This window comes from Muscardinus avellanarius (assembly GCF_963383645.1).
Source record: "Muscardinus avellanarius genome assembly, chromosome: 18".
Lineage (NCBI taxonomy): Eukaryota > Metazoa > Chordata > Mammalia > Rodentia > Gliridae > Muscardinus > Muscardinus avellanarius.
In genome coordinates this window covers 16,768,232-16,792,750 of record NC_137804.1, presented here as the reverse complement: position 1 = coordinate 16,792,750, position 24,519 = coordinate 16,768,232, and the positions used below count along the sequence as shown (strand labels likewise).

General features: G+C 45.9%; 2 protein-coding genes across 3 annotated transcripts in view; one reads left to right on the top strand and one right to left on the bottom strand.

Annotated features, from left to right (window-relative positions):
• The window catches only part of LOC308276452 (ubiquitin-conjugating enzyme E2 E2), a gene marked incomplete at both ends in the record, with an annotated part of 621,585 nt that extends 612,675 nt beyond the window's left edge, over positions 1-8,910 (top strand). For both annotated transcript variants that reach the window (XM_080715233.1, XM_080715231.1), the window contains 3 exons: positions 5,065-5,197; positions 7,001-7,148; positions 8,813-8,910. In XM_080715233.1, coding sequence (XP_080571359.1) covers positions 5,065-5,197; positions 7,001-7,148; positions 8,813-8,910 — 379 coding nt within the window. The remainder of the gene's footprint in view (positions 1-5,064; positions 5,198-7,000; positions 7,149-8,812) is intronic.
• Positions 8,911-11,271: 2,361 nt separating this feature from the next.
• Positions 11,272-19,578, bottom strand: NKIRAS1 (NFKB inhibitor interacting Ras like 1; the record flags this gene model as incomplete). The annotated part of the gene is made up of 3 exons (XM_080715346.1): positions 11,272-11,514; positions 15,031-15,272; positions 19,485-19,578. The coding sequence occupies 3 exons, from the start codon at positions 19,576-19,578 to the stop codon at positions 11,272-11,274; spliced, it is 579 nt and encodes a 192-aa protein (XP_080571472.1).
• Between the last annotated feature and the right edge of the window lie 4,941 nt (positions 19,579-24,519).

Sequence of the window (24,519 nt, the reverse complement as noted above, 5' to 3'; positions counted from 1 at the left end):
AAGGAAGGGAGGAAGGGAGGAAGGGAAAAAGCATAGAAAGAAAGAGAGAGGGGGAGGGAGGGAGGGAGGGAGGGAGGGAGAGAGAGAGAGAGAGAGAAAGGAAGGAAGGAAGAAAGAAAGAAAGAAAGAAAGAAAGAAAGAAAGAAAGAAAGAAAGAGAAAAAGCATAGCCAGTTTCCATCTTCTCAGTCAGGGCTTCACAAACTCTGATCACAGTTAAAAGTCAACCAAACAGAGATAAGTGGGTTTAAAAAGAGGGAAGTACAGTCTCAGTATACTTAGTATACTTTCTATAACCCCATTGGTGCTTTAACTACAGGACTGTTTTTTTAAAAATAGTACTATACAAAGCCGGGTGTGGTGGCGCACGCTTGTAATCCCAGCAATAGGGAGGCTGAGACAAGAGGATCGCAGTTTTTGGACAGCCTCAGCTACTTAGTGAGACCCTGCTTCAAAATAATAAAAAGTAGGGCAGGGGGTATAGCTCGGAGGTCAAATGCCCCTGGGTTCCACCTCTCACCCCCCCACAAAAAAATAATGCCATACAAAACTGAGAAAACCTAGTTTTGAGCATCCCAGACAGAGCAAGTGTCCAGATGAGCCCGGGGTAGGTTTCAAGCAATGTATCATATCTTTGTTCCTGTCATTCCTTAATACCTTAATTTCAACCCCTTTTTCCAGTGGAGGGCTTCCATGCTATCATCATTCAGACTGATTACTTAATCCCATGATTTTTAAGTATTTCCTTCAGCCAGTGGGTTTTGTTGTTTGTTTGTTTGTTTGTTTGTTGCCCCTGGGATTGAACCCTGGGGCATCCTATGTCTGAGCTCCGCCTCATCCCTGTTTTTTATTTTGAAACAGGGTCTCTCTGAGTTGCCACACCCTGGCCTGGAACCTCCGTCCTCCTCTGCAGCCTCCCAAGTCCTGGGCTTTCAGGCTGTGCCACTGTGCCTGGCCTGAAGTTGTAGTTCTTATTGTGGAACCCAAATTATCTCCTATTAAAGGGAGGGGCGGAAGCTAAAAGCATACTTCCTGACCTGAGTAAGCCTAGGCGGCCATTTTGTCAGGCAACAGGCAGGTGTTTGAACCATCCCCAGCCCACCTCACAGCCTCTGCTTCCCAGTTCTCCTGGACCTGCTGCCGCCTGAAAGCTGTAACCACTTGCACCCGTCCCATAGGTCTGTGCCCACTTTCTGCAGCCAGTAGATCCTTCCCCAGTGAGAACTTAAAAAAGGGGGCCCTGTAACATAATATTTTTATTATTACTTGATTAAGAATATGCACATGAGCCAGGTGTGGCAGTGCACACCTGTAACCCCAGGATTTGGGAGTCTGAGACGGGAGGAGCGAAGGCTCAAGGCCAGCCTCAGCGACATAGGAAGACCCTGTTTGTAACAAAAAGTTAAGAAGGGCTGGGGGTATGGCTCACAGGTAGAACGCCGGGTTCAATCCTCAATAGCAAAACAAAACTTACATCTAGATACATGAAGGAAGATTAGAAGCGACAGAAACTTCTTTCTCCAGCCTGCGTGGTGACGCATGTCTATAATCCCAGTACTTGGGAGGCTGAAAGGAGGGTCCCAGGTTCATGGCCAGCCTCAGCAACTTAGCCAAGTCCTTCAGCAACGTAGTGAGACCCTATTTCAAAATAAAAAACAATATGGGCTGGCTCAGAGGTACATGCCCCTGGGTACTCTATTAAAAATATATTTTTTTTTATTAGAAAATCTAAGATCAAGGTGCTGGCGACCTCAGTGTCTGGCAAGGAACTGGCTGCTTAGTTTCCAGGCAGCTGTCTTGTTTCTGTACCATCCAGCCAGGAAAAAAGCTAAAGAGCTCTGTGTGGTGGGGCCCTTCTACCTTTAGGATCTCATTACCCCCATTACCCCACTGGGACAGCCTCAGCAAGTGGAGAGGCGCATCAGCCTACAGACCCTGATTCAAAATAAAACAGGGCTGAAGGTGTCGCTTGGAGGCAGGAGGCCTCTGGGTTGCATCCTCAGTACCACAAAAAAAGAACCTATCTTGTGAAAAGTAGGCTCAGGTGTCATAGAAAAGCAGGAAGTCGCTTTTTTAAGCACAAAGTAAACGGACTTCAGAGTGTAGATAATGTCGCACAGCCTCTCTCCACATGCATCTGATCTAAAACAAGCTTTTCGCAGCCGAATGCCTGGGATCCCTGAGCTTCTCTATCTTAGGAATTCCTAAGACATCCCTTAGGGGCAGGTGGCATGAGGCCAGGTTTAGGGTTTCAGTGACTTGCTCAGGGTTTAAGGCCTCAGGTTAACATCTGAGCCCAGCCCAGTTTGGGGGAGAGAGAGGTGGAGGGAGAGAGGGAGGGAGGGAGGGAGGGAGGGAGAGAGAGAGAGAGAGAGAGAGAGAGAGAGAGAGGGAGTGTGTGTGTGTGTGTGTGTGTGTGTATGGATGGAACACATTCGTTCATTATTTAGTGGTACTAGGGGTTGAAACTACCTCATTAAGTTGCAGAGGCTAGCCGTGAACTTGCGATTCTCCTGTCTCCCAAGTACTCCGTGAGCCACCACGCCTGGCTTCCCCCTTCTTCTTCTTCTTCTTCTTCTTTTTTTTTTTTTTTTTTTTTTTGTGGTGGTGGTACTGGGGATGGAACTCAGGGGCTTTTCTACCTCCAAGCTGTAGACTCCCAGACCTATTTTATACTTTATTTGGAAACAGAGCCTCACTAAGTAGCTGAGGCTGGCTTCGAACCTGCGCGGTCCTACTGCCTCAGCCTCCCAAGTGCTGGGATGACAAGTATGCGTCACCGCGCCTGGCTCTTTCCCCCTCTTTTAAGAATGCAGTTGGATGTTTCTTCTCCGTCTTATTTTCTCTAATAGTTTCATTCTTGTCTCTATTTCTGTTGCTTCTCCCACCCTAAATTTCAGACTGAAAGGAAATTATACGGTAGGTTTAAGGAGAATAGAGTCATAGGCTTTCTCTTCTCCTCTGTTCCTCTTTCTCTCTTAAATGAAAGACTCAAACTGTGTGTGCGTGTGCATGCACACATGCACGTTTGTGTTTGTTTTACCTTAGAGCTACACCCCACCCCATTGATAGCCTGGCTAGGTTGCTGAAGCTGGTCTTGTGTGTGTGTGTGTGTGTGTGTGTGTGTGGTACTGAGGGTGGAATCCAAGGGCTTTTCTGCCTCGAGGCTACACTCCCAGTCCTATTTTATATTTATTTGGAAACAGGGTCTCACTAAGTGGCTGAGAGCCTCACCAAGTAGCTGAGGCTGGCTTCGAACCTGCACGATCCTCCTGTCTCAGCCTCCCAAGCGCAGGGATTACAAGCATGCGCCACCATGCTCGGCCTGAAGCTGGTCTTGAATCTCATTTTACCAGTTAGCAGAGGGCCTCTTGAAGACAGAGTTTCTCGGTTCAGTTTCAAAACCCTTGATATTTAGCTTTCTGCCTTAGGACCTGAGCATTCAGTAAGTGTTGGCAAAAACCCAGCTCACGCCGCATATTTGTGTAGAGGAGCAGCTTTGCCCGCTCTGTCGAGCTGCCTGTGCTGACCAGGTTTTGGAGCCTCCCATCCCCAAGTGCAGATCCTGTTGTTCACCTGACACACTTCATTGTTCTTTAGCAGCTGTTAACAGTTAAGGTTTGAGGGATGGAATCTGTAGGCTAGGTCCCTACATCAGTAACCAGGACCATTTCCCAAATTTTGTCTTTTTCTCTCTCCTCAGTACCATAATACTCCATTCAATCATTTGTGCGAGTTTACTAAGCTCATCATGGGTTTTGAAATTGGAGGGTAGAGTGGTGTGTGTGTGTGTGTGTGTGTGTGTGTGTGTGTGTGTGTGTGTGTGTGTTTAGTACTGGGGATGGAACCCAGGGACATTCTACCTCCATATTTTTTATTCCATATTTTTAAATAAGGTCTTACTAAGTTGCAGAGTATTTTAAATTTTTGTTGATAAGCCTGGTGTGATGACACATGCCTATAATCCCACTACTTGGGAGGCAGAGACAACAGTCACAGGTTTGAGACCAACCTCAGTAACTTAGTGAGACCCTGTTTCAAAAATTAGAAATAAGCCTGGCGTGGTGGCGCACCCTTGTAATCCCAGCATTCAGGAGGCTGAGACAGGAGGATCACACAGGTTCGAAGCCAGCCTCAGCTACTTAGTGAGGCCCTCTGCAACTTAGTGAGGCCCTCTGCAACTTAGTGTGACCCTGTTTCAAAATGAATAAAAAATAAGGCAGAGGGTGTAGCTCAGAGGTAGAGTGCCCCTGGGTTTCATCCCCACACCCTCAGGGAAAAAAAAGAAAAGAAAAAAAAAGATACTGTTTACTTGTGTGTGTGTGTGTGTGTATGTCAGGAAGAGGTGTGAGAGTTGCAGAAAGTTTCTTGCCCAGTGACAGCTAGTAGGCTTAGAATGGACTCGACTTTTTGGGAGGAGGGGCTGGGGATTGAATCTGGGACATTCTACCCCTGAGCATACCCCAGCCATTAAAACTTTTTTATTTTCATTCAAAATTTTTATTTTGAAATGGTCTTGCTAAGTTGTTGAGACTGGCCTTGAACCTGTGATTTTCCTGTCTCAGCATCTCAAGTACTGGGATATTATAGGCATGCACCACCTTCCCAGTTTGACTTAACATTCTTTTATCATCCCAATTTATTTGATGGAGGATGAGCCTGTTCCCGTTCTGCACTAGATTCTGTCTGGAAGATACTTGGTGAAAAGAATCCACACATGAACAGAAAGAGAAAAGGAAGTGATTGTTTCAATAGTGGGGTGTGGTGGTGCACGCGTGTAATGCCAGCACTTGGGAGGCTGAGACAGGAGGATCGCAGGTTCAAGGCCAGCTTCAGCAAGTAGTGAGGTTCTCATCAACCTAGCAAGACCCCTTTTTTTTTTTTTTTTTCAAAACAAAAAATAAAGTTGGGCTGGAGTATGTAGCTTGGAGGTAGAATGTCCCCGGGTTCAATCCCCAGTACCACAAAAACATAAAAATAAGAAGAGGTGGTTATTTAGTCTTTTTGAGACCATGTAAGGTTAGGCTTTGTGCCCCATCCACTCACCTCCTGTGTTCTTCCACAGTGCTGGTCCCAAAGGCGATAACATCTACGAGTGGAGATCGACCATCCTAGGGCCTCCAGGGTCTGTGTATGAAGGTGGCGTGTTCTTCCTTGATATTACTTTCACACCAGAATATCCTTTCAAGCCTCCAAAGGTAAGAAATGCCTGTTAGTAAATCTCTGTTCAGATTTACTAATTCCTACTAGAGAGATGAGGCTTGCCTTTTTTTTTTTTTTTTTTTTTTTTTTTTTTTTTTTGTGGTACTGGGGATGGAACCCAGGGGTTTTGTGCCTCCGAGCTATACCCCCAACCCTGTATTTTTACTCTTTTTATTTTTGAAACAGAGTCTTACTGACTTGGGAAGGGCCTCGTCTGTGAACCGTGATCCTCCGGTCTCAGCTTCCCTAATGCTGGGATTACAAGCGTGCGCCCCCACGCCCCGCTGGCTTTCTAATTTTGAATCACAAAACTAGATTTCTGTTGTGTCCTAGTGAATTGTACTGTATTTTAAGATACCAAAGTCGTCTTTGGGTTGACTTTGCCTCTGGCGGTAAGTGCTTAAAATTGTACTATTGGTAGCAATATTAGCAACCAAGAATGAGTTTCATTTTCCACAATAAACAGTTTATGAACAGTAAAAAGTATCAAAACATCCATGTAAGCCAGGCGTGGTGGCGCACGCTTGTAATCCCAGCATTTGGGAGGCCGAGACCGGAGGATCGCGGTTCGGGGACAGCCTCAGCTACTTAGTGAGGTCCTCTGCAACTCAGTGAGACCCAGTTTCAAAATAAAGAATAAAAAAATAGAGCAGGGGGTGTAGCTTGGAGGTCGAAGGCCCCTGGGTTCCATCCCCAGACCCACAAAAAAAAAAAAAGAAAAGAAAAATCCATGTGCTGAAATCCTAGAGACTGTCCTAGGTTCAAGCCTTGGGCTCTGCTCCTGTGGTCCCGTGGCCTCAGAGGGGTTATCCAGACCTCGTAACAGCCTGATACTCCTCCCCCGCGCTGTCAGAACCTCTTCTTGGGAATCAGGTAGACTGCTAGGCGTAAGTACAATTACAGCAATAAGGAAGGTTGGTCAGTTTTGAAAAGATTGGTAAAGTTATAGGGGATTTTTACTTTTCAGAGTATTTCACAAAAACCAGGAAACCAAACCAAATAACTCATGTTCAAGTGGCTTGTGTTCTGTGCAGTGCTGGCTCTTCAGACGTGCCGTTTTAGTAAATTTCTGTAACACCTGGATTTCACGCACAGGTCAGAAATGGCAGGGACCTCTCTCTTCTAATTTTGTACAGCCTATTTGGTGCGGCCATTATTTTCTTCTTTCTAAGGAGGACTTAGGGTGATTCATGGTTCTCAGTATTTACCATTCTGAGTTTATTTCAAAGCAGTGTAGTTACTATCAGCTAACACAAGAGGTCAGCAAATAATTACCTATTCAAACCTGGAAATGTTGCTAGAAAACATTAAAGCTGCTAAAGATAAATTATGAATGTTCTGTGCTTCCTTGGCCTTTGCCCGTGAACATTGCTTTAAAATAAAACCGACAGTCTCTGAGGTGGTGTCATGAGCACTCTGTAACCTCAGATTGATTAATATCTCGCCCAGTGCGTCGGCGCTTAACTTTATTTTATTCACCTTCTAAATTATATATCGGAGCCAGGCGTGGTGGCACACGCTTGTAATCCCCGCGCTTGGGAGGCTGAGACAGGAGGATCGCGCAGGTTCGAGGCCAGTGTCAGCTGGCTTAAGAGACCCTGTTTCCAAATAAAATATAAAATAGGGCTGGGAGTGTAGCCCAGAGGCAGAAGGCCCCTGGATTCCATCCCCAGTACCACACCAAAAAAAAAATAATAATAATAATAATAATAATAATAATAATAGAATTAAATATCAGGAAGTGTGTTTTTAGTAAAAAGTCTGCTTGAATACTGTTTGATACGGCCTTATTTTTCTAGGTCACCTTCCGGACAAGGATCTATCACTGTAATATCAACAGCCAAGGAGTGATCTGCCTGGACATCCTGAAGGACAACTGGAGCCCGGCCCTGACCGTGTCGAAGGTCCTGCTGTCCATCTGCTCGCTCCTCACGGACTGCAACCCTGGTGAGGCTTCGGCGTTCTGTGCCTTTTCACACATACACGAAGATTTTCTAAAGGTGCAGTTTATTCTTCCACTAGCTGTCAGAGGAAGTGCTAATCGAGAAGTTTAATCCTCCAGTTGAAAAAGGCCTCAGCTTCACTGTTAGTGGATGTGTTCTGAAGACTAGTTTCCATGCGTGTGCCGTAGGTTTTGACATTTGTAATGACTCTGCCTCTTTTATGCGTTGCATTATTTTATTCTCCACATGGCTTTCTTCTAAAACAACTTGCCTTCTCTAAATGCAGGTTAGGTTTGCCTAACCTGCTGGGCTCACCGTGTGCTAGGTGGTGGTAGCAACTGGAAAATGGTCTTTTTTTGCTAAATATTTAGTAATTATTGATTCGGGATTTTGCTGGGACGTCATTCTTATTTATGTTGGGGTGCTCAGGACTGAAGCCAGAGGCATTCTACCTCCAAGCTACACCCCCAGCCTGCCCCCTTTTGTGGTGCTGGGGATTGAATCCAGAGGCATTCTACCTCCAAGCTACAGCCCAGCACACCCGCCCCCTCTTCTGTGGTACTTGGGATGGAACCCAGGGGCATTCTACCTCTGAGCTACACTCCTAGCCCTCTTCTTTATTTTGAAACAGGGTCTCACTGAGTTGCAAAAGGCCTAAGTAGCTGAGTTGGGCCACAAACCCAGATCCTCCTGTCTCAGCCTCCCAAATGCTGGGGTTACAAGCATGTGCCACCACACCCAGCTCCCTGGCCCCATTTTTAATTTTTATTTTGAAACAGGGTCTTGCTAGGTTGATGAAAGTCTCACTACTTGCTAGGACTGTCCTCAAACCTATGATCCTCCTGTCTTAGCCTTCTAAGTGTTGGGATTATAGGCGAGCACTACCACACCCAGCTTATTTCCCTCCCTCCCTCCCTCCCTCCCTCCCTCCCTCCCTCCCTTCCTTTCCCACCCACCCAGGGGACATTCTGCTTCTACAACCTCAGCCTTGCTTTTTAGCCTTTATTTTGAAACAAAATAAATATTTTGGAGGGCGTAAGTAGCTGAGGTTGGCTGAGATCCTCACGCCTCGGCTTCTCACTGCTCAAATACAGGCACGCACTGCCGCACCCAGCTCATTTCCTTTTCTTTTAAAAAGTCCTTTTTTTCTGGCTTTGCCAAATATAAATTTAGTGTTGCATTGAAAACAAAATCTTATCAATAGGTATTTAATTGTTGGCCCAGGTTTTGACCCACCAACCTGGCTCTTTGTAGACACAGCACGGAAGTAAATGGTGTCTCGCATAGCCCCGGTGCCTGAGGACCCTCCCGCGCTCTCGGTCCCCCGTGCCCGGGCCGAGCTCTCAGGAGCGCAGCCGTGTGCGCGGGTCACGTGGGGCCTTGAAGGTCCAGACTGCTGACCTAACTTAGCTTCACACACAGGGAGCAAAGAAACACCAATTGGGCGTTACTTGTTGAGAGATAAATGGAGCAAGGCAGGAAAGCCAGGCCCCTTTTGGTGAAACCCCCTCCCTCTAATATGCTTTCTATAGAGCGGAAGGAAAAACTCCCAGAATGACACTTCAGAGATGGGGTGTGACCGCGGACACTTTGTGCCTTTCTGCCCAGGCCAATTTGCTGACTTCCAGGTGTCCTTACTACAAAGTAATGTGCGTTTTCTTCTTGCAGCTGACCCTTTGGTGGGGAGCATTGCCACTCAGTACATGACCAACAGAGCAGAGCATGACAGGACGGCCAGACAGTGGACCAAGAGATACGCTACATAGATTGAGTTTCCACACTTCGTACGTTATTTGTCTGTCACAGAAGAGAGCTGCTTATGATTTTGAAGGGGTGGGGGAGGGTGGGAGCTGGTAAAGAGTAGGGTATTTCTATAACAGATATTATTCAGTCTTATTTCCTAAGATTTTGTTGTAACTTAAGGTATCTTGCTACAGTAGACAAAATTGGTAATAGCAACTTTTTAAAACTTTCACTAGTTCTGCAGTATTAGCCGGAAGATAGGAAGAAAAGAATGTACTGTAGACATTTGGGTTCAACTGCTGGTAGTCTGACGTTTTAAAACAGCCTGAGTTAGTACAGGTTGCACACGTGGCCGTTTACGTGAAGTCCTTCTAAGACTACATTTTTGTTTAAAAAAATTGGGATTTGTTCTCCCTTCTTGGAAGGGAGCATCGCTATCCAGCAGTTTCTGGAGACTGTCATCTCATATATATAAAATGCACACGTGGCTCTAAGACACCTGTAGGAAATCAGTAGTCCGTGTATTTTATTTGATATGCACACAGACCTTGAAGTTTGGGTCAGGCTTGTGAGAACCTGTAGTGAAATACCTTAAGCCGTTAACTGTCCGGCGGGGGCAGGATCGCCCGGCGCATCGGCTCTGTGTTGTAGACTTCTCACGTCTGCATTCGTTACTGTGCTAATAAACATGAAGACCACCACCGGCCACTGTGCTCACTTGCTGTCTCTTGCCTTTTGGGTGTAGCTTGCAGGTTCTTGGCTTCTGGAACAACTTGATGCATATTTAACGAGTAGGTATCATTTACCCTCCTTAGCACCAGGACTCTCATTTACACACTAGATTGGGAGCGTCTTAGACGAGGTAAAGAATTTAACCCACCTAAGTCTCAAAGTTAAACTCCAGTGCGTCTTTTTTTTTTTTTTTGCGGGTCTGGGGATGGAACCGAGAGGCATTTGACCTCCGGGCTACACCCCCTGCCCTATTTTTTATTCTTTATTTTGAAACCGGGTCTCACTGAGTTGCAGAGGGCCTCACTAAGTAGCTGAGGCTGTCCACGAACCGCGATCCTCCAGGTCTCAGCCTCCCGAATGCTGGGATTACAAGCGTGCGCCGCCGCGCCCGGCTCCTCCAGTGCATCTTTTTAAAGGCAATTCTCTGTTCTTTGAGGTCCTGGGGATGGAACCCAGGAGCATTCTATCTCTGAGCTACATCCCCAGTCCTATTTTTTATTCTTTATTTTGAAACAGGGTCTCACTAAGTTGTGGAGGGCCTCACTAATTAGCTGAGGCTGTCTGCGAACTGTGATCCTCCGGTCTCAGCCTCCCGAATGCTGGGATGACAAGCGTGCGCCACCACGCGTGGCTTATGGCAGTTCTAATTTACAGCTGATAGGTAGCAAGTACAGAAGAGCAGGTCCTGCTGTGCATGGACTGGCCCGGCCGCCTTCCAGGGCAGTCCTGCCGCTGCGGTGTCCTCCAGAGACGCGCGTGCGTTCATTTACAGCATTTTAAAAGAATTTGGTTAACTCTGGTATTGATGCAGATGTAAGCTGTGGAGAAAAGCAGACTGCAGGTACTCATGTGAAATATGTAGAGGGGAAAAGCTAGAAATAGGTAACTGGAAGGGAAGACGAGGTGACTAAATACCCAGCAATTTCTTGACACCCACCCCCCCAATATGTTTGTGATGAGAAATTATGTTTGTATGTGTGGTGCTGGGGGTTTAAGGCAGGGGCGTTCTACCTCTGACATACATCCCAGACCTATTTTATTTAAAAATGGTCTCACTAACCTACTGAGGCTGGCCTTCAACCTGTAATCCTCGTGTCTCGGCCTCCTAAGTACTGGGATTACAAGCATGTGCCACTATACTCAGTTAAAGAACCTTTTTACAATGTTCCGGTGGCTCACACCTGCAATCCCAGTACTTGAGAGGCCGAGACAGGAGAATAGCATGTTTAAGAACAGCTTCAACAACATGAAACTCTGAGCAGCCTAGTGAGACCATGACGAAATAAAGCAGGAAAAAGGGCCGGGCATGTAGCTATGAGGTAAATGTCCTTGGGTTCAATCACCAGTACCAACAAATAAATAGATACATAAAGTTACAGAGTATGTGTGTGAAGACTGGAGGGATTACACATGGTGCGTTTGTATACTATCCAGAGTTTATTTTACTCTTTTGGCAAATACAACATTAATAGCATTGGCACTGATTTCAGGGACGGGTTTCAAACAATGAGATTATATTTCCTATCAGGCAATAATAAGCTTAGTCCAAATAATTTGAAGTGCGTTAGATCACGTCCTTGGGGGTTTCCATAGGACGGAAGGAAGCTCCAGTGGCCTCTGTTAAACACCTCTCCCCACGCGGAGGCGGCGGCTCAGCTCTCCGAGCTCGAGTTGCCTTTGTTCTTCCTCCCAGGCAGAGGGAAGCTGGACCTGCTCTGCGGCTGGGAGAGCTTGCTGGCCAGCAGCGTGAAGGGCTCCAGCAGGGTCCTGCGGTCGGTGACGGTCACCTCCCACAGCCTCACCCTCTCGCTCTTTGCCCACTGCTGGGCCACCTCAGCGTCCACTTGTCTCTGCTCCGAAAGGTCGATTTTGTTTCCAAGCACGACGATTGTGACCTAAAGGAAAATGGGTTAAAATGATGATGCTAGGATTGGTCAGCCTCAGTTTTAATAAACAGGAAAACTTCACTTAACAAACTGCCTTGTTAAATACAATGCTCAGAGGTGACCAGACTCCTTCCCGAATGCGTTTTGTTAAAAATACAAATATGCTCAGCCGGGCTCTTGGGAGGCGGAGAGAGGAGGATCGCGCTGGTTCGGAGCCAGCCGCACTGGCTTAACAGACCCTGTTTCCACATAAAAAAGTTAAAAAATAGGTCCAGGTTACACCCCCAGCTGTATTTTAGCTTTTATTTGGAAATAGAGTCACACTAAGTTGCTGAGGCTGGCTTCTAACCTGCAATCTTCCTGTCTCATCCTTCCAAGTACTGGGATTACAGGCATGGGCCGCTATGCCTGGCAAAGTTAAACATTTTTTTAACTACAGTCCTATTTTATTATATATTTTCCCCTCCTGTGGTACTAAGGATTCAACCTGGGAGGGCTCTAGGGCTGAACTATACTCTTATCTCCTCTTTTCTTGCTTATATTATTATTATTTTAAAAAAGTTGGAAGGATGCCCCCAAACTAGTAGAGAGGTAAAATACTTAAAGTGCATGTTTGAGGTACAAGATCTTTTCTTAATGGAACCAGGGCCGTGGGCAGACCCTAGGCACGCATTCTCTGGTAACTCCACTGCCCCTGTGGTACAGGATCCTGGGGCTGCAGACAACAGCAAGAGTCTCTTTACATACCATTGCCACTTTCTGAGACATAAGCAAACATTACCTCTTCAATTAAAAAAAAAACATGAAAGCTAATTAATAAACACAGCTTAAGCCACAGATGATTTCTTTGCCCAACACCAAAGGTTTCGGTTTGGCTGCCAGATCACAGGTTTGTGGCCAGTGACAGCTACTTAGGCCCTCTGCAACTTAGTGAGACCTTGTTTCAAAATAAAGAATAAAAAATAGGGCTGGAGGTATAGCTTGGAGTAGAATGTCCCTGGCCATCCCAAGTACTGCGCCCGCCAAAAAAATAAAATAAAATAATAAAAAAGTGAAAGCCAATACCTCCTGTGTCTGGCTCACTGCTGTGCGGAGCCCGTGCACCAGCGCTCCTCCACTGAGTCAGCCCATTAGGAAGGCGGACACACCCGCGTGTCACCTGACAGAGAGCGTGGTGCCCTCGCTCCCCGCTCTGCTCCACTTTTGCGGTACTGGGGATTGAACCCTGGAGCATTCTACCTCCGAGCTACACCCCCAGCCCTATATTTTATTCTTTATGTTGAAACAGGGTCTCACTGAGTTGCAAAGGGTCTCACTAAGTAGCTGAGGCTGTCCGTGAACCACGCTCCTTCCGAGTGCTGGGATGGGAAGTGTGCGCCACCATGCCCGGCTTGGAAGCACCAATTTCATTTATGCGTTTCATGTACTTAGGGTTTTTTAGTGTGTGTGGGGGGGGGGCAAGTAGAGGGTGTTAGGAATGGAACCCAGGGGCGTTCTACCTCCAAGTTACATCCCAGCCCTTTTTATTTTGTGTTTTGCAGTACTAGGGGTGAACCTGGTGAGGGCCTCCCTCGAGCTTCACCCCTAGCCCTTTGTCTCACTAAGCTGCTGAAGGTCTTGCAAAGGCTGTCCTTAAACCTCTGAAACTCCTACCTCAGTCTCCCAAGTACTGGGATTACAGGCATACCCCATCTTATTAGCTCATGTATTTAGTTTGGGGACTGGGAATGAAATCCAGGGGCATTCTACTCCAAGCTATACCCCTGCCCTTTAAATTTTTTTTTTCTTTTTAATTGCTATTTAATTGCTATGACTGCCCTTGAAAACCTGGACTCCTTGTCTCTGCCTCCCAAATACTTAAGTTACAGGTGTGTGTCACCATGGCCAGCTTAATACTGTGTGTGTGTGTGTGTGTGTGTGTGTGTTGCGTTGCTAGGCATTTTACCTGAGGTACACCCCCAGCCCTATTTTATTTTTTTACTTTGAAATTCAAGGCTCTCACTAAGTTGCTGAGGCTGGCTGTCAACCTTCAGTCCTCCTGTCTCACCCTGCCAAGTACTGAGATTACAGGTATGAATCACTACTCCCGGCTTAATAAGCTTCTTAAAGTCTCACAGTAACCATCTGAAAAAAAGGACTCTTACTCTGATACATACGGAAACTGAGAAAAATAAGCTGAGAAAACTGAGATATACATACCAAGCGTGTGAATACCAAGCATCTGCCTAGCCTTGCACAAGGTGCTGGGTTCAATCCCTAGTACTGAGTGAGCCAGGCCCCCGAATCCATCCTTCTAAAAATTGACATTTTTTTTTTTTTTGCATTTGAAAAAGGTGGCATACCTCTAATATTTTGCAGTGTGACTAACCCTGGAGTAAAAGTGTCTCAAATAAACCTCTGGGTTTCCTTGTAATCCCAGTACTGGAGACACAGAAGGACCGCAGTTCACAGCCAGCCCCAGCAACTTGGCGAGGCCCTCTGCAACTTAGACCCCTTTTCAAAAACAGTCAGCGTGATCTACATTATGATGTGAGACCATAATGCACCAATAAAAGCATAAAAAGAAACATAAAATAAAATACGGCTGGGTATGTAGCTCAAAGGTAGAACACCCCTGGGTTCAGTTTCCTGTACCACAATCCCCAGTGCCAAAAGAAAAATATATGAATGTTTACCATTCTTTCAACTTCGGGAGGCCAGGTAGGGGAATCTGTAGGATGCTCAAAATCTATCTATTTAGATGGGAAACAAGCAAGAAGGGGATTTCCCCCCCCCCCAGTACTAATAGAATGCCCCCAGGGGCATTCTACTTCCAAGATACTCCCCCAGCCCTTTCCTTCCTTCCTTCCTTCTTTCTTTCTTTCTTTCTTTCTTTCTTTCTTTCTTTCTTTCTTTCTTTCTTTTTTCTTGTGGTACTGGGGTTCCTGGAAACCCTTCTACTACCTCTGGGCTATACTCCCAGCCCTATTTTTTATTCTTTATTTTGAAACAAGGTCTTGCTAAGTAGCTGAGGCCGGCAGTGAACCTGCAATCCTCCTGTCTCAGCCTTCCAAGTAATGGGATTACAATCCTAGGCCACCATGGCCAGCCAAGAAGGGAACTTTCAGTACTCACCTTTTTGGGGTGTGTGTGTGTTTTATTGGGGATCAAACCCAGGGGTGTTATATTTCCGACCTACACCCTCAGCCCCATTTTAGCTTTTAATTTTATTTTGAAACAAGGTTTCGCTAGCTGATGAGAGTCTCAGTACTTGGTAAGGCTGTCCTCGACCTGCGATCCTCCTGTCTGGGCCTCCCAAGTAGCGGGATTATGGGCCTGCGCCCCCACGCCTGGCCACACCTGGCACTTCCAACATGCCCACTCACTAGCCGGGCGTGGTGGCACACGCTTGTAATCCCCACACTTGGGAGGTGGAGACAGGAGGATCGCGCAGTTTCGAAGCCAGCCGTGCTGGCTTAAGAGACCCTGTTTCCAGATAAAAATATGAAATAGGTCCCCCCCAAAAATAAAAACATGTCCACTCACCTCCTTTTTGTCTTTGAACTTGTCGATCTCCTTCTTCAGAAGCTCCACCCGCTGGAAGGATTCAAGGTTATTCACACTATACACAAGAACAAAGCCATCGGCCAGCGAGAAGTAATGCTTGGGCAGCTCCACGCCCTCCTGCAGGCCCCTGGTGTCGTACAGGTGCAGCTGCTCCCTGACGCCACGGTCGGTCTCCACCGACGCCGTGTACACGTCCTCCATGGTCTCGCACTCCTCCATCCCTGGGGTCACAGAAATCACTGCGTAAACCAGTGTCGAGTGTGGGGGTTTGTGGTTATGGTTTGTTTTTTGTTGTTGTTTATTGGCTTTCTAGGTTTCCTTTTTATCACCTACGATAATCACTATTTTTGGATTTCTAGGTTTCATTTTTACCACATATAATAGTCACTTTTTGGGGGGGAGGTACTTTGTATTGAACCCAGAGACATTCTACCTCCCCAACCCTTATTATTTTGAAACAGGCTCTCGCTAACTTTCTGAGGCTAGCCTTAAACCAGTGATCCTCCAGTTTCAGTTTCCGCCTCCTAAAGCTGGGATTACAGGTATGTGCCACCATGCTTGGCTTTCACCGCCTTCTTCTTCTTCTCCTTCTCTTTTTTTTTTTTTTTTTGCGGTACTGGGGACGGAACTCAGAAGCATTTACCTCTGAACAACACCCCCAACACTATTTTTGTCTTTTTATTTTTTTTATATATATTTATTTATTTAGTGGTACTGGGGTGGAACCCAGGGGCTTTCAACCTCCAGGCTACACTCCCAGACCTATTTCATATTTTATTTGGAAACAGGGTCTCACTAAGTTGCTGAGAGCCTCACTAAGTAGCTGAGGCTGGCTTTGAACCTGTGTGATCCTCCTGTCTCAGCCTCCCAAGCATGGGGATTATAAGCATGCACCACCACACCTGGCTGGTATTTTGGTTTGTTTGTTTGTTTGTTTGTTTGTTTGTTTGTTTGGTGGTACTGGGGTTCCTGGAAACCCTTCTCCAGGCTACACTCCCAGAACTATTTTATACTTTTTTTTATTTGGAAACAGGGTCTCTTAAGCCAGCGCGGCTGGCTTCGAACCTGCGCGATCCTCCTGTCTCCACCTCCCAAGTGTGGGGATTACAAGCGTGCGCCACCACGCCTGGCAGGTCTTTTTATTTTTGAAACAGGGTCTCACTGAGTTTCAAAGGGCCTCACTAAGTAGCTGAGGCTGGCCGCAAACCACGATCCTCCAGTGTATGCCTCCCAAATGCTGAGATTACAAGCGTTGGCTATAAGGCCTGGCACATTTCTACCTTACTGACTTTTTTTTTTTTTTTTTTTTTCATTCTGTGGTGCTGGGGATGGAGCCAGGGATTTTCTGTCTCTGAGCTACACCCCTCAGCCCTAATTTATTATTTGGAAACAGGGTCTCACTAAGTTGCTGAGGCTGGCTGTGAACCTGCACTCCTTCTGCTTCTAGCCTCCCAAATAATGAGATTACAGGCATTCACCATCACTCCTGGCTCTCTGCTGACTTCTTGAGAAAGTAACATATTTGTTCATAGTGAGTCAACAGAATATGTCTTCTAAAATAAGCGTAGTAATAAATATTGGCTAGTAATGGTAATGAGATTTGCTGTTACTTTCTTTTCTTTTTTTTTTTTTTTGGTAATGGGGTTGAACCCAGGGACATTCTATCTCTAAGCTACACCCCGAGACCGACCATCCATTTATTTATTTGTTTGTTTGTTTATTTATTTATTTTTGGTGGTACTGGAGATGGAACTCAGGGTCCTTCTACCTCCAGGCTTCACTCCCAGACCTATATTTTATTTAGAAACAGGGTCTCTAAAGCCACCTGAGGCTGGCTTCGAACCTGCATGATCCTCCTGTCTCAGCCTCCCAAATGCGGGGATTACATGTGGGTGCCATCACGCCTGGCTGTCCTTTTATTTTTTTATTTTGAAACAGGGTCTTATGGGTCATGGTAGTGCATCTCTATAATCCTAGTACTTGGGAGGCTGAGATAGGAGGATCACAGGCTTGTAGCTAGCCTCACCAACTTAGACCTTATTTCACATTAAAAAATAAAATAGGGCTGGGGGTATAGTTCAAAAGTAGAACACCCCTAGATTCAATTCTCAATACCACACACAAAAAGGAAATAGGGCCGGGCGTGGTGGCTCATGCTCGTAATCCCAGCATTCGAGAGGCTGAGACCGGAGGATCCTGGTTCGCAGACACCCTCAGCTACTCAGGCCCTCTGCAACTTAGTGAGACCCCGTTTCACAAATAAAGAATAAGCCGGGTGTGGTGGCGCACACTTATAATCCCTGTGCTTGGGAGGCGGAGACAGGAGGATCACGCTGGTTTGGAGCCAGCCTCACTGGCTTAAGAGACCCTGTTTCCAAATAAAAAAATTTTTTTAAAAATAGGTCTGGGAGTGTAGCCCGGACATAAAAGGGCTTCCAGGAACTCCAGTACCACCAAAAAACAACAACAACAACAACAAGAAAATAAAGAATAAAAGAAGGGCTGGGGTGTGGCTCAGAGGCAGAATGCCCCTGGGTTCCATTCCCCAATACTAAAGAAAAAATAAAAGGAAATAGGCCTCTCAAAGTTGCTGAGGCTGGCCTCCAACTCCCAACTACTAAGATTACAGGTGTGTGTCACCCAGCTTTATACTTGGAATGTTTAAAAAAGCCAGTTTCATTTAAGAATGTTTTTGATGAGGCCATAAAAGTTACTAAGTGTGGTGGCTCACACTTGAGATCTTAGTGCGGGAAGGCTGATACAGGAGGATCACAGGTTCACAGTCATCCTAGGCTATTTACTGAGGCCCTACACAACTTAGACCCTGTTTCAAAATAAAGAATAGCAGGGTGTGGTGGCATACACTTGTAATCCCAGTATTTGAGAGGCTGAAAGAGGAGATCACAGTTTCAAAACAAGCCTCAGTGAGGCTCACAGTAACTTAGACCCCATTTCTAAATAGAAAAACTAGTTTTGGGAGTGTAGCTTGGAGATAGAAGGTCCCTGACTTCCATCCTCAGTACCAAATAATAATAATGATGATGATAATCCCAACTCTTTTAAGTATACATGGTTTAAATCTTGCTGAGATTAAATGGGAAATGCGAGCTGGGTGTGGTGGCGCACACTTGTAGTCCCAGTATTCTTGAGGCTGGGACAGGAGGATCCTGGTTTGCGGGCAGCCTCAGCTACTACTTAGTGCGGAGGCCCTGTGCAACTCAGTGAGACCCTGTTTCAAAACAAACAGTAAGAAAAAAATAGGGCTGGGGGTGTAGCTCGGAGCTAGGTTCCATTTTCAGTACCCAAATAATAAGTGGGAAATGCATTATAATGAACATAAAAAATTAACATAGTTTGTTGAATATTATCTTGGGAAGCTAGAAGCAGAGGTCATGAAAATGGTTAAAAGTTACAAATGTGCTCTAAGCTACTTGCCAGAAATAACGCTTGAGAGAGCTATATTTACTTACCTCCTCTTACATAAGTCCTGCTTCATTCTGACCTGGGATATCTGCGTTCCTTACTAAACCATGACCTCCATGAAACCAGAAATGCTTTCTTCTGCACCTCCACTGAGCACAGGTATCACCGCCGTTGCATCACACAGGAGATGTTTCATAACTGTTCTGCTCAGTAGATCATAGCGCAGCAAACACCAATTTCTTCTGTTTTTAAAGCCTATCTATATCGCAGTATTGGAAAGTCAGGTCTCCAGTAAGAATGAGAGCTCATTCCGTGTTTGGTTATTTTGGAGTATGTGTGTGGTACTGGGGATGGAACCCAGGGCCCTTCTACCTCTGGGCTATACCCCCAGACCTATTTTATTTCTTATTTGGAAACAGGGTCTTGCTAAGTTGCCAAGAGCCTCACTAAGTTGCTGAGGCTGGCTGCAAACCTGAGACTCTCATGTCTCAGCCTCCCAAGTACTGGGATTACAGGTGTGTGCCACCATGCCTGACTTTTTTTTTTTTTTTTTTGATACAGGATGCACATTCTACCTCTGAGCCATACCCCCAGCCCTATTTAATTTTTTTTATTTAGAAACAAGGTCTCACTCAGTTGCTGAGACTGGCCTCGAATCTATGATCCTTCTGTTTCAGCCTCCCAAGTACTGGGATAACACGTGTACACCATGCCTGGCTATCATGAAGTGAGTCCACGATTCCTAGACTGTCATTCATTTTTATGTAAGTTAAGTACACAGGAATCCGTATAATGTACAAAGGCATTCACATATTCATATCTCTCTGCCATTTCTTACCTGCTTATAAGGCAAGCACTATTGAGATATAATAAAATCAAGATTTTCCTCTCTCCTACTTTTCCTCTTATCCCATTTTACTGTACCGTCACCCATTTTAGTTTAGCATGATCAATAAAGCCCTCTACCAGCTCCCAGGACTCAGAGAAACCCTAATAAAAAACAATCTTACCAATAGTGTGATTCCCGTACAGGAGCTGCTCCAGAATCGCGGTTTTCCCCACAGACAGCAGCCCGCACACCACGACCTTGCAGCCCTTGCCCATCTTCTCAGGAGGGCACTGGGAAGGGAAGGATTCAAAACTGCATACTGTTGGAGTCAACCTTTTTTCTTCTTTCAGAGTTTTAATTTAATCAGTAATACACACACAAGAAAAATGTCAAATATAAGAAGGACATTATAAGACAGGCGTGGTGGCGCACGGTTGTAACCCCAGAGGATCGCGGCTCGTGGACAGCCTCAGCTACTTAAGTGAGGCCCTCTGCTACTCAGTGGATCGCGGTTCGCAGACAGCCTTACCTACTTAAGTGAGGCCCTTTGCTACTCAGTGAGAACCTGTTTCAAAATAAAGAATAAATAAGGCAGGGGGTATAGCTTGGAGGTCAAATGCTCCTGGGTTCCATACCAGACCCGCAAAAAAATAAAAAAAAAAGGACATTATAAGCTTCAGCTATACAGTAAGATTCTCAGCAACCTAGCAAGGCCCTGTTTCAAAACATTTAAAAAAGGACTGGGGGTGTAGTTCAGAGGTAGAATGCGCCTGGATTCAATCCTCAGTAGCCCCCCCACACACACACCTGTAATCCCACCACTTGGGAGGCTGAAACAGAAGAATTGCAGGTTTGAGGCCAGTTGCTTGATTCAACAACTTAGACTGTGTTTCAAAACAAAAAATAAATTTGGGCTGGGATGTAGTTTGGAGGTAGAATGCCTCTGGGTCCAATCCCCAGTACCACCCAAGGACAGGACAGGGACTAGGGTACATCCTTCCAAGCCTAGACTCAGATTCACTCCCTCAGGGCATTTGTGTGTGTGTGTGTGTGTGTGTGTGTGTGTGTGTGTGTGTGTGTGTGTGTGTGGTACTGGGGTTCCTGGAAGCCCTTCTACCTCCGGGCTATACTCCCAGACCTATTTTTATGTTTAGAAACAGGGTCTTTTAAGCCAGTGCGGCTGGCTTCGAACCTGCGCGATCCTCCTGTCTCTGCCTCCCAAGCGCGGGGATTACAAGCGTGCGCCACCACGCCCGGCAAGGGCATTTGGTTTTAAGAGTTCCTTACAAAAATAGTTCACACATACCGTAAGAGTACATGGGCAGACACACACATGGTTTGTTTTCAAATAGAACTGAGATATATATATATATATATATATATATATATATATATATATATATATATATATACATACATTATGTATGTATGTATGTATGTACTGGAGATTGAACCCAGAGGCATTCAACCTCTAAACTACACTCCCAGCCCTATTGTATTTTTATTTTGAAACAGGATCTTCCTAGATTGATAAGAGTCTTGCCACTCTGTCCTTGAACCTGTGGTCCTCCTATCTCAGCCTCAAGTACTGGGATTACACCACACCCCACTGAATAAATATATTTTATATAAAGAATACTGCAAAAAGCTGGGCGTGGTGATGCACATTTGTAAAACCAGTGCTTGGGAGGCTGAGACAGGAGGATCGATCGCACAGGTTCGAGGCCAGCCTCAGCTACTTAGTGAGGCTCTCAGCAACTTAAACCATGTTTCTAAATAAAATAGAAAATAGGTCTGGGAGTGTAGCCTGGAGGTAAGAGGCCCCTGAGTTCCACCTCCCGTACCACCAAAAAAAACAAACTGCAATACTGATTAAGTCTATAGGAATCCAACAGAATCTCAGATGAACCTAGTCCTTGAAGGAGACTGCCGCTCACCAGTATTTATCTAGAAAGGTAAACATTTAAGGAGACATGAAGATGACATTTTTGGATAGAAACAGGACTTGAATTTGGGGAGCAGGGGGATTGAAACCAGGGGCATTCTGCCTCGGAGCTATACCCCTGGCCCTATTTTATTCTTTTGAAACGGGCTCACTAAATTGCAGAGGGCCTTGCTTAATTTGCTAAGTCTGGCCACAGTCCCTCCCCATCTTAGACTACCAAGTCATAGGGTCACAGGCATGCACCACCACGCCCAGCAAGCTTGATATTTTTTATATTTATTTATTTATTGGTATTCAGGATTGAACTCAGGGGCATGCTACCTCCAGTCTGGTTTTTTTTTTTTTTTTTTTTTTTGCAGTACTGGGAATGGAACCCAGGGGCATTCTACCTCCGAGCTATACCCCCGGTCCTATTTTTCGGACTTTTTTGAAACAGAGTCTCACTGAGTTACAAAGGGCCTCACTAAATAACTGGGGCTGTCTGTGAACTGTGATCCTCCTGTCTCAGCCTCCCAAATGCTGGGATTACAAGCGTTCACCACAAAGCTCGGCTTGATTAGCAAGTTTGTTTGTTTGTTTGTTTGTTTGTTTATTTATTTATTTATTTATTTATTTATGCGGGTCTAGGTATGGAACCCAGGGGCATTCGACCTCTGAGCTACACCCCCTGCCCTTTTTAAAATTATTCTTTATTTTGAAACTGGGACTCACTGAGTTGCAGAGGGCCTCACTAAGTAACTGCGGCTGTCTTCAAACCATGATCCTCCGATCTTAGCCTCCCAAATGCTGGGATTATAGGCGTGCCGCCACCACGCCCAGCAAGTCTGTTATTTTAAAGGAAACATATTCCGAATCTTTTCTGAAGAAGAGTTTGGAAAAATTGGATCTTGACAGTTACATGGGCTCTCATAATCACATTTCTTATTGTGGGAGAACAGACCATGCTAGAAAAACTGCCCAGAGTTCAGCTGACTTCCCAACGATCTCTAAGAAAGAGCAGGAGCAGGTGACACTTGTCTTTATTCTCCTCGTGGTTTTTGTTTTCCAGAAGGTAAATGACCAAAAGCCAGGGCAGAAAGGAACGGCGGCTCATGACATAGGACAGAATAGGTCATTCAGATTACTGCATTACTTTTTGCCATACCCCACTACCTCATTTATTTTTTATTTTTTACTTTTTAGTGGTATTGGGGATTGGACCCAGACACGTTCTACCTCCAAGCAACAGCCCCAGTTCTATGTTGTTATTTGGAAACAGGGTCTCACTAAGTTGCTGACAGCCTCACCAAGTTGCTGAGGCTAGCTTCCAAACAGTGAACCTCGTATCTCGGCCTCCCAAGTACTGGGATTACAGGCGTGGGCCACTATGCCCGGCCCCATTACCTACCAGTGAGCATGTCATATTCTGGCTAAAAGGAACAGTCCTGTTGTCAGAAAAAACTCCAGTGTGGATGGCACACGCCTGTAATCTCAGTACTTGGAGGCTGAGACCAGAGGATCGGGGTTTGCAGACAGCCTCAGCTACTTAGTGAGGGCCTCTGCAATTCAGTGAGACCTGGTTTCAAAATAAAGAATAAAAAATAGGACAGAGGGTGTAGCTCGGAGGTCGAATGCCTGTGTTCCAGTCCCAGACCCACACACACCAAAAAACACTCCAATGAAAGGGATTCTGGGTACTTTTTGTGCATGCCCTTACAGGACAACTAAAAATCCAACACAGCTGGGTGTGGTGGCACACACTTGTACCACCAGGACTTGGGAGGCTGAGACAGGAGGATCGCAGGTTCAAACCAGGTTCCACGACACAGGGAAGCTCTAAGGAAACTGTAGCCCTCCTGTCTCAGCCTCCCAAGTACTGGTACAGGCGTGCGCCACCACGCCTGGCTTATTGTAGTTATATTGAAAATGAAAAGAGACCCGACCTGGTGCTTGAGCCGGGCGTGGTGGCGCACGCTTGTAATCCCCATGTTTGGGAGGCCGAGACAGGAGGATCGCGCAGGTTCGAAGCCAGCCTCAGCTACTTAGTGAGGCTCTCAGCAACTTAGTGAGACCCTGTTTCCAAATAAAGTAGATCTGGCAGTATAGCCCGGAGGCAGAAAATCCCCTGGGTTCCACCCCAGTACCACCAAAAAAAAAAAAAAAAAAAAGCAAGACCCTTATTCTAAACAACAACAAAAGTAGCCACACATGGTGGCCTACGCTTGTAATCCCAGCATTCAGGAGGCTGAGACAGGAGGATCGCAGTTCATGGCCAGCCTCAGCTACTTAGTGAGGCCCTTTGCAACTCAGCGAGACCCGGTTTCAAAATAAAGAATAAAAAATAGGGTTGAGGGTATAGTTCGGGGGTAGAATGCCCCTGGGTTCAATCCCCAGTACCACAAATAAAACACTCAAAGCATTCCTGTGTTTTCCAGACTAAAGCAGTTTAAAATCTGGCGTCCACACAACATCCACCCCTCTGACCTTTCCCCAGGGGTTCACTCAAGCCTGTGGCCCTCGTACCCCTCAGCCTCATCGCTTTCCCTCTGCGGAATCGGTTCCCCAACCCCTGGCTCATAATCCTGAAGGTTACTTTTTAAATATATTTTGTTGATGCATTGTGGTTCTGCTTCATAATGAGGTTGGTGTATGTTCCTAGAGATGGGAACGTGCATACAGCACTCGGTGGGTTTCCCTCCAGACCCCACCTCCATCCCTCCCGTTCCCTGTACATGCTACTGAGATTGGCACTGATAATCCCATATATGTACATATTGAACTATTTCCTTCAGGACCTAAGTTTGGTTTTGGTACCAGGGATTGGCCCCAGGGCCTCTCACATGTTAAACCCACTCTTGCACCCAGTTACATCCCTAGGCTTAAAGTCTTATATATTAACCTCAAGACAACCCTAAGCAGGCCTCGTGACACATGCTTGTAATCGCAGTACTTGGGAGGCAGAGAAAGGAGGATCACAGCTTTGCAACCAGCCTCAGCTACTTGATGAAGTCCTCCACAATTTAGTGCGATCCTGTTTCAAAATAAAGAGCAAAGCCAGGCATGGTGCTGCACGCTTGTGATCCCAGCATTTGGGAGGCTGAGACAGAAGGATCTTAGTTCGCAGACAGCCTCAGCTACTTGGGCCCTTTGCAACCCAGTGAGACCCTGTTTCAAAATAAAAGAATAAAAAATAGGGCTGGGGGTGTAGCTTGGAAACAGAATGCCTCTGGGTTCCATCCCCAGTAATACACACGCAGGCACGCACGCACAGTTAACCCTGAACATTTCACCC